Raw genomic sequence first — 9,017 nt, 5'->3', positions numbered from 1 at the left:
CGTATTTTGGAAACCGGCGCAAAAGTGGAGGTGGAGAAATATCTTCACTGTCATTGTATGAGGACAGACATTCAGCCGTTATTTACTTTAAAGATGCAGCAGGTAATAAAAACATTTGTATACCCAAACAAAAATTGCAAGCTTAATAAATAGCTGGTACCAACCTTGCGGCAAGGTAGTAACTACCGCGTTTCGAGCTAGTATTTGGAACCTTTTTACAACCTTGCCGCAAGCTTGCGACGAGCTTCTTGCAACCTTGCCGCAAGCTTGTTGCATGCTTGCGATGAGCTTCCTGCAAGCTTATTCAGTTTAAGCTAGTATTTGGAACCTTTTTACAACCTTGCGACGAGCTTCCCGCAAGCTTGTTGCAAGCTTTCGACGAGCTTGCGGGAAGCTTGTGACGAGCATGCGGGAAGCTTGTTGCAACCTTGCCGCAAGCTTGCGTCGAGCTTGCCGCAAGCTTGCAACGAGCTTCCCGCAAGCTTATTCAGTTTAAGCTAGTATTTGGAACCTTTTTACAACCTTGCCGCAAGCTTGCGACGAGCTTCTTGCAACCTTGCGACGAGCTTCTTGCAACCTTGCCGCAAGCTTGTTGCATGCTTGCGACGAGCTTCCCGCAAGCTTGTTCAGTTTAAGCTAGTATTTGGAACCTTTTTACAACCTTGCTGCAAGCTTGCTACAAGCTTCCCGCATGCTTGCGACAAGCTTCCCGCAAGCTTGCGACGAGCTACCCGCACGCTTGCGACAAGCTTCCTGCAAGCTTGCAACAAGCTTCCTGCAAGCTTGCGATGATCTACCTACAAGCTTGCATCAGTGGCAGCCATCTTGCATCTTGTATAATTCTTTAAAAAAACAACAATGGTTTTAAAGTGAAAAACATGAACAGTTAAAACAAAAAAATAGGTGCTACATGTTGTCAGATACTTAGGCTACAAAATTAGTTTACCTGTCTGATAGACATGTTCCATTTATGTGGGATAGTCTTGACTAAACTAATATGCTAAAAAGCTCCTGGTCCTATATTCTTCTTCTTCTTCTTGTTTTATGTTATATTCCTCCACTATCTGGAGATCCACACTGTGGTGTAAAGTCATTTGTTTGTTTCTTCTTGTTTTCTTTTTTCTCCTGTTCCACCAAGCAGGATTCAACCAAACTTGGTCCAAATGATCCTCTTATAGATCTGACCAAGTGTTGTTATTTTTCAGGCCAATAAAAATTCCAAGATGGCCGCCCTGGCCTCTGAATAACTGAGACATTTTTAACTTTTACTCAAGTTCCACCATGCAAATTTAAACCATATGTATTCCTAATGATCCTCTCATGGCCCTGACCAAGTTTGTTATTTTTCGGGCAGATTTAAAATCAAGATAGCTATAGTGCCTAATTCTCAAATACACCGTGGATGCTGCGTACAGGAGGCTGAGTGTTTGCAGAAAGTTTGACTGATGCCATTATCTTCTATCACTCCATATTCATCTAGTGTTAGGCACACAAACCAGCCCTTCTGAACATCTCTCTTAGGCCGTCGGCTGAGCTGAAATATGTGCCTAGAAATAGGATTTCGTTCCACTATCAGATGGACTAAAAAACAATTATGTTTTCATGTATATACATGTCTTACCTAATGGAATTCACTTATTTCCAGCAAACAAACTTGCACAACTTTATAAAATTTGACTTTAAAGGTATCCTGTCGGGGTAAATATTTAGGTATTTTTATGCAGATACGTGTCATCTTTGAACACTCATAACTTTGTTAATAATCATCTCATATTAAATAAATTGATATACTTGTGTTTGTCAGAGAACCATTTAAGCACACAACCAATTTGAAGTATGTTAACGCATGTTTACGATTAAAAACAAAACAAAAAATTCAGTCATAATTTTCCAAACAGTAAAATGTTATTTACTTTTTGTTTTGAAAATGCAAATGTTTTCAAACAAATTGTGTATATTTCATCATTAATATGTATAATCTTCATAAAAAACTTGAAAAAATTGCAAGATGTTTAGTAAATCCTGCGTAAATCATGATAATGTAAATATAGTGCTATTTTTAGAAATAAAACAATTTGCTCGTATCCATTGGCATAACTAAACATATACAATTGCAAATTTTACATATATATTTATATTGTTCCTTTTCACAATGTACTTCATATTTTGTCATATATTTTGTATTATTTTAATAATTATCCAAATAGAAGCATGTCAAATTCTAAAAATAGCACCAATCTCTTCAAGATAATATGTAATATACAAAAAAAACAAAAAAACCTTTCATTTTAGACATCATGATCACAACTGTCATTAGCAACACTTTTATCATAACATGATATCCTTATACATGTATATACTGGAACATTTTGTTTTAGAAATGATTAGCAAAAATTATCCATTGATTAGCAATTACTTATTTTGTATAGTATTACTTTTAGAATTGCATAGCGATCTCAAAGAATTACAAGTGCCTACTCTAAAAACAATTTCTGCAGGAAACCCTGATTAGAACATTCTAATAAACATACTCATAATAGTGCAATATATAATCAGTCATTATCGTAATTAATCATCATTGTGTTGATAACACTTCATTGTCATCATCTTTTCCCAGGTATTTTTCCAGAGGGTAAAAATAATGGGTAAAACAAGTAAAATTGTGTACCCTCAAATTTCAGATTTTTTTTTTTTTTATAATGTTAAACATTTTTTTACATTTTCCTGTATGACTCAGTGTCAGTGACATATATCAATGAAACAGTCTTAATCATCAAAGTATCATTAAATATCCAGTATCTCTCACCAATGTCACATATGATAAACAAAGCAAAATAGAGCCTACCCTAAACAAAATTTCTGCAAGAAACCCTGCCATTTTCACACTTCATCATCATAATCAGCATCATCGTCATCATCATCATCACTGTGTTGATTAATTTCATTATCATCATCTTTCTTGTTTAAGCAGCTTTTGGAGCATTTACAAAAATCTGTACAAGCTAGTTTGATTGAATGGCATGAACATTTGGCAGTAGAGCATGTACCGGTACCTGCTTTGCATCTACAGTGTACATTCAAAAGAACAGCCTCTGGAGCTGGGTCTTTTGACATCCAGTAAATAAGCAGTTCATCATTTTTCACATTCCAGCCATGGTTAGTGGGTGATGGAGGGGAAATGAACTGCTGTAGTGCTCTTCTGTGAATTATGGCTGCCTGATAGTTGGATCTTTTGCAGTGTTGTCGCAAAGCATCTTGAGTTGGCGGCAAACTCATTTCTGATGATTTCGCCATACAAAAGATTTGATATCTAGCTTCATTTACGCTGGTAGATTTTGATTGTCCGTACAATTTACAGACAAATTGCTCAAGTACTGTGAAGACTGATTCACTCAAATCAAACTGCTCACCTAATGTTGAGAATGCTTCAATAAAGTCACTTGATGCAATAGTCAATTCAAAAGCTTTCTTCTTTCCTTTTCCATAAAAAGCACTTGTGGAATCACAACCTGTAAAGACGTGCATTCCAATAAGCGACTGGCATATTCTGGGTGATAATGTTGCTGAAATCTTCTGCAAATTGATGATCCGTGTTCGGTTCTTGACACCTGTCAGAAAGAAGAGATTGGCTTTTATTCTACTCTTCAAACCGAGTGCAATTACAGCAACATCTGTATCTGGACTTTTTATGACAACAGTATTGTGACTGATAGATGCATGTAGTGTATGGAGCAGTAATCTTGTGTCTGCCTCCTCATGATCACAGTCAAGATCACCAACATGTCTCACTGTTGCACTCCCATCCTTAACGTCAATCAAGTGGCATTCATCTGCTACGGTGACATAGATGGCAATGTCTTGCATCTTGCTGTAGTTTCCTTCTTTCCAACAAGAAAAAAGAAAGGTAATAAGTGCTTCCTTATTTTCACCAGCAGACATACATTTTTTCCATTGGTGTGGCGTCTTCTGAGCCTTGCTGTAAATGTGAGTAATCTGGGTACCACTAGAAGTTGCTGTGCGCCGTGCTCGTTCAGCATTCTTTATGCATATGTCCGGATATTGATCGGCAACAAAGTCCACATGTCTACACTTGTACCTTGAAGCAATGCTAATCACGAGATCCAAGATCTTGTCAGCAAGTTCTCCAAATGTCTCTGGAATGTGCTGAAGAGATTGAAGGACAGCCATGGCATCTAATATAATGGCCGAGTTGGAAGGCACCAATGTTACAAGACAATCTTCTGCTTTCTTTTCCACAAGATCTAATAGAGCTGATTTTGAAGTTTTAGCTAAAGAGCCATCCATGCTTGCCAATGGCAGAGATATAGATCCAAGGGAATATGTCAGAATTTCTCTAAGGTCAATCTTCCTGGTCTGTGCTATGACTAGCAATCTAGCAAACAGTGCTCTATCATTCTTTAAGACTGCCACCTTCTCTGCTTTGGTATTCTGTTTCTGTCTCTTTTGGTCTCCAAAAGTCTTCAACTTCAAGTTTTTAATGGGGGCAAACATATCAACACCTTTCTTAGAAATTAATCTCTCTTTCATATAGTTGGCTGATGCTTCATCACCTTTAGCATAGGCATTCTTCAAGTCAAGACTCACACTTCTGTCAGCTATAACACCTGAGCTCAGACACACTAGTTCATCATACTGGTTGTCAAATAGATTGATCATGCTGTTGATTGTATCCATGATTAAAGTTATTGCTTTTTTATCCTTCTTGATTCTAGTAGCATCATTATCTTTACAAGGCCTTGTTTCTGGAGAAACACCAGTCATCATCTCACACTGTCGAGTAATAGCTGACCGTTGTGGTTGGGCCAGGATCCAACATTGCACAGCTCCACTGTTCAATGTAAATCCAGTGACGCCTCCTTTTGTTTTGGAGTCTCTGTTCACAGTTTGCTCAATAGCTTGGTCACATACAATTGATGAAAATGGATATCTGTCCTGACGTTGTACAGTCCAATTACCTTGTTCAGACATCTCTAGATAACAGTCATAGTGTGTAGAAGGAAGGTTCATCATCTCTAACCAGTATGCAGGCAAGTACCGAGAATAGTTCATTCGGCCATAAGCAAAAAACCATGGCATCATCAATCTGACCGAAGCAAGATGCAAAGTCCAATTCGACTCCCTTGTTGCTCTAATGAAGGTTAACAGCAATTGCACCATGTCAATATAGGAACTCCAGAACTGGAAAGAGTCACTTTCCCGGCTTTGTGTCAAAATGAACGACGAGTAGGAATCCATCAATTTTGAGAATTGACTTGATTTGATAGCCTCATCCATCTTCTTAGCATAGTATGCATCCACCATCTCTTCAGTAAAGGGAAGGAAGTGCTCTGCAACCTGTTCTTCTGGTATTGAGTCAAAGAAAGCCTTGAGACGTAGCCTTTCCAGTGCTTCGTACATCAACTTGTGTGTGGTTATAGTGATTTGATAAAATTGTGGTAAGGGTATTTAAATAAATGTATGTATATACTAGTAATTAGTATGTGGTTGCGGTAATTCCTGTCGATGTGGTTGGATTAATGGAGTTGTGGCTATAGTGATTTGATAAAATTGTGGTAAGGGTATTTAAATAAATGTATGTATATACTAGTAATTAGTATGTGGACGCGTTAATTTCCAAAAATGTAGATGTGGGTAGATTAATGGAGTTGCGGTTATAGTGATTTAATAAAATTGTGGTTATGGCTATTTAATTTAGTTGAAACCACAATTAAAGTTCGTATATTATATCTGCGTGCATGTGTGTGTATGTTTGCACCCGTGCAGCATTTTTAGCATCAGTATTAAATTTCATTGTGCATAAATTAAATCATTCCAGATGACGCATTTCTGAAGAGGGAATTACGCATTGTTTTGCTGGGCATCACTGGTGCAGGGAAAAGTTCATCTGGGAATGCTATTCTCGGACAGAAAAGCTTTGTATCAAAGGTCTGTTCTTCGTCGGTTACATCAAAATGCTTGGAAAAGAAGACAACGCGTTTTGGCCATGATATTGTGATCATCGATACACCGGGCTTCTGCGATACTCACCGTTCAGAGAAGGAAATAACCAAGGAGATTGTCAGGTGCATTGGATTGTCATCACCAGGTCCTCACGCCTTCGTCATGGTTCTTAAAGTTGGAAGATTTACCAAAGAAGAGCAAGCTAAAATTGCTAAAGTTAAAGAAGTATTCGGCCAAAATATGACAAACTATTTGTTCGTGCTCTTTACTCGACTTGAGGATCTTGAAGCAGACGAGCAGACCTTAGAGGAATTTCTAGCACAGAATGATGGTGAACTCAAAGAACTGATCGATGAATGTGGCGACAGATGTACAGGAATAAACAACAATGAAAAGGATGCTAAAGTCAAAGAACGCAAAGTTAAGAAGCTGATAGATATGATAGTGTCTAATGTGGAGAAAAATGATGGACGTTACTATACATCAGCCATGATGGAAGCAGCAGAGAAAATTATTCTTAAACGTCAAGAGGAACTACAGAGAAAGAAGGAGGAAGAAGTTCGCCAAGAAAGAGAAAAGGTAAAAAGGGAGGCAGATGAAAAGCTAGCACAGCTTGAAAAAGAGATGCAAAAGAAACAAGAAACAATGATGGAACAGGAGCGGGAAGAACTACGGAAACGTCACGAGGAAGAGCTCAAAAGAATCGAAGCTGAACGGATCAAAGAAGAGAAGAGGTTAACGGAGAAAGCCGCCAAAGCAGCAGAAGAAGCAAGACACCAAGTTAGGGAAGAAATCACACAAGGTGAAACGATCTTAAATGCCATCGGACGAAGTGTGGTTAACATAGTTAGTAAAGGTGTGAGTGACGCATATGGTTGGATTACATCTTGGTTTTAGATCATCTATTGCATCGAAGAGGAATCACGACCTGCTATGGTAACATTGTTCAAACACAATTAATTTAATTTTGTTTTGCAATATGGTAGGATAACTAACTTCATAATATAGTGTTATATAAATATTGTAATATGGTAGGATACTTATCTTCTTAATATAGTATTATATACATATATATAGTGTGTGGTTGCTGTATGCCTGGTAATATATATAAGATTTGTTTGTAGTATAAAATTGCTTCGCTATGCTATTGGTTTGAAGTTACTTATTATATTTAGCACTAACGGACAATTGTGCCAGTGGTAGCCTATACTGCCTCTTGTACAACAGCAAAACGAGGCGTCGCTCTGCCTTGAGGGTGATTAACTTAACCCCACTATGAACTTCCCTTACCACAGACTTAAATTCACTATCGAACCAGGGTTTGTTGTCGCTTCGTGGAAGCTGTCGGAGAATATTACATTGTTTACTACTTAAAAGAGGTCATTCGCTTTGGTGTAAGCAATATTTATATGGCAAAACATAATGGGACTGGTCAACAGGGACTGGTCAACAAGCTTAGCCTGTGTTAAGACCTCTCTTTACATTTTACAAGTGGATATATATTAACATACAACATACCTACATAGACTTGAACAAAGACGAAGAAAAAGAGAAGGGATAAAGAAGGGGGGGGGGGGTATACGGAGTAGAAAACTACGTAACTTTTACATTGGATTAGGTGATTTCTAGCATACATTGTATGTGTTAAATTTAGCTAAAACGTTTAGTAGCAGGAATTAATTTTAAAGTAGATTTGTTCATTTGTTTTGTTCACTAAATTCATTATTTTCCAATAAGATAATTTTATAATTTAGATAGATAATTTAAAATAGTTTGACACGGAATTGATGAATGAAATGATCTGTTACTTCTGCAGGATTCCACAAGAACAAGAAGATTCATCTGAGATATATTGGAAGAACAGAACTGTATAGTTTTTACAATTTTCCGAAGCTGTGACTAGGTTAAGCGATGTTCACGTACTTTCGGTTCATTTGGACGTTTCTGTCCGAGTAAGTTTGACCATGTTTATCTTCTTTCTAGGTAAAAACACAAAATATAAATTATTGTTTTATTCATCGCTACCAGGTAAAAATCATTTTTTAAAAATCCATTTTGACTCCTTTTGAAAACAGATTGTGTACACAGTTTCGAAATATTTTTGTTGTATTGAAGATATATGGATGACATTAGGCATACTAAAGTGGAAAAACATGTTTTAAAATAATATAATTGCAAAAGACAAGACTTTTACCAGTGTTTTTTTCTTCAAATCAGATTTGTATAGTCACTTGCTGGTATTAGTAAAAACAGTTGTGATCCGATTGCTTACTCTTGTTCTGTGCAAACGTCGTTAAGCCTTAGTTTTTGGCCATCTAAACGAAGTTGGAACGTGATATATAGATATTGCTGTCTACGGTAAAGGGTCTAATCAGAAGTTATAGCCATTTTAACGTGTTTACGACAAATAAAACCTTTTAAAAATTAATAGAATTATAATTTATTTACATTTGCTTGCTTTGAATATATATATCTGTTACATGTTGGGCCATAGGATGAATAGAAAACAGTATGAGTGGGCGTTTGATGCCATTTATCTTACGAGTTGTTTAACGATATGAATAGTATCTCAAATACATTAGTATTATGTTTTTAGACATCTCTGGAAAAGGTCTTTCTCAGAGAAATGAGACACACGGAATTGCCTGCATGCAAAATGGCAATGCTTCCAAGTGACGGGCAGGTCATAAGGTTTCACAAGCACGTTCGGAGAAAGCTGTTGTAGCGCATGCCTTCCTCCCCTCCCCCCCCCCCCCCCCCCCCCCCCACCCTCAATGGGCAGGACAGTAATGTTATACGAGGAACAACATATCAATAAGGGGAAGCCTGCATGTGACTCGAGCTAGTCTCTGACCAGACAAGCCGGGATCGTTTACGAGCCAACATTTGATCTCACAAGCAGCTAGATCACATCTTCTCCCAACTTTCAGACAGCACGTCCAAACTGGTGTAGACGTCACACAAACTAAACGCTTGGTGAATATTGGAGGGTACTATTCACAGACGAGTTTAAGGGAGCCCTGTAGTTAAACTACGACAAAAACCGTCTCTATCGT

The 9,017-nt window shown here is 37.6% G+C and overlaps 1 protein-coding gene across 1 annotated transcript; it reads left to right on the top strand.

Annotated features, from left to right (window-relative positions):
• The first annotated feature begins 4,940 nt into the window (after window positions 1-4,940).
• LOC121390312 (GTPase IMAP family member 7-like) lies at window positions 4,941-8,386 on the top strand. Its single transcript, XM_041522096.1, has 3 exons — window positions 4,941-5,007; window positions 5,837-6,897; window positions 7,778-8,386. Exons 1-2 carry the CDS (start codon window positions 4,941-4,943, stop codon window positions 6,856-6,858), a joined length of 1,089 nt encoding a protein of 362 aa, XP_041378030.1. The 3' UTR covers window positions 6,859-6,897; window positions 7,778-8,386.
• The last annotated feature ends 631 nt before the right edge of the window (window positions 8,387-9,017 follow it).

This window comes from Gigantopelta aegis, chromosome 15 (genome assembly GCF_016097555.1).
Source record: "Gigantopelta aegis isolate Gae_Host chromosome 15, Gae_host_genome, whole genome shotgun sequence".
Classification (NCBI taxonomy): Eukaryota; Metazoa; Mollusca; class Gastropoda; order Neomphalida; family Peltospiridae; genus Gigantopelta; species Gigantopelta aegis.
The sequence above is the reverse complement of the archived record's forward strand: the minus strand, read 5'-3'. Positions and strand labels throughout refer to the sequence as shown.

Excerpts from the sequence above, each read along its gene's own strand:
- LOC121390312 (XM_041522096.1), top strand. The coding sequence starts at position 4,941 with ATGGATATCTGTCCTGACGTTGTACAGTCCAATTACCTTGTTCAGACA. Across the intron at positions 5,008-5,836 it reads ATCTCTAGATAACAGTCATA|ATGACGCATTTCTGAAGAGG; the intron begins GTGTGTAGAAGG and ends AAATCATTCCAG.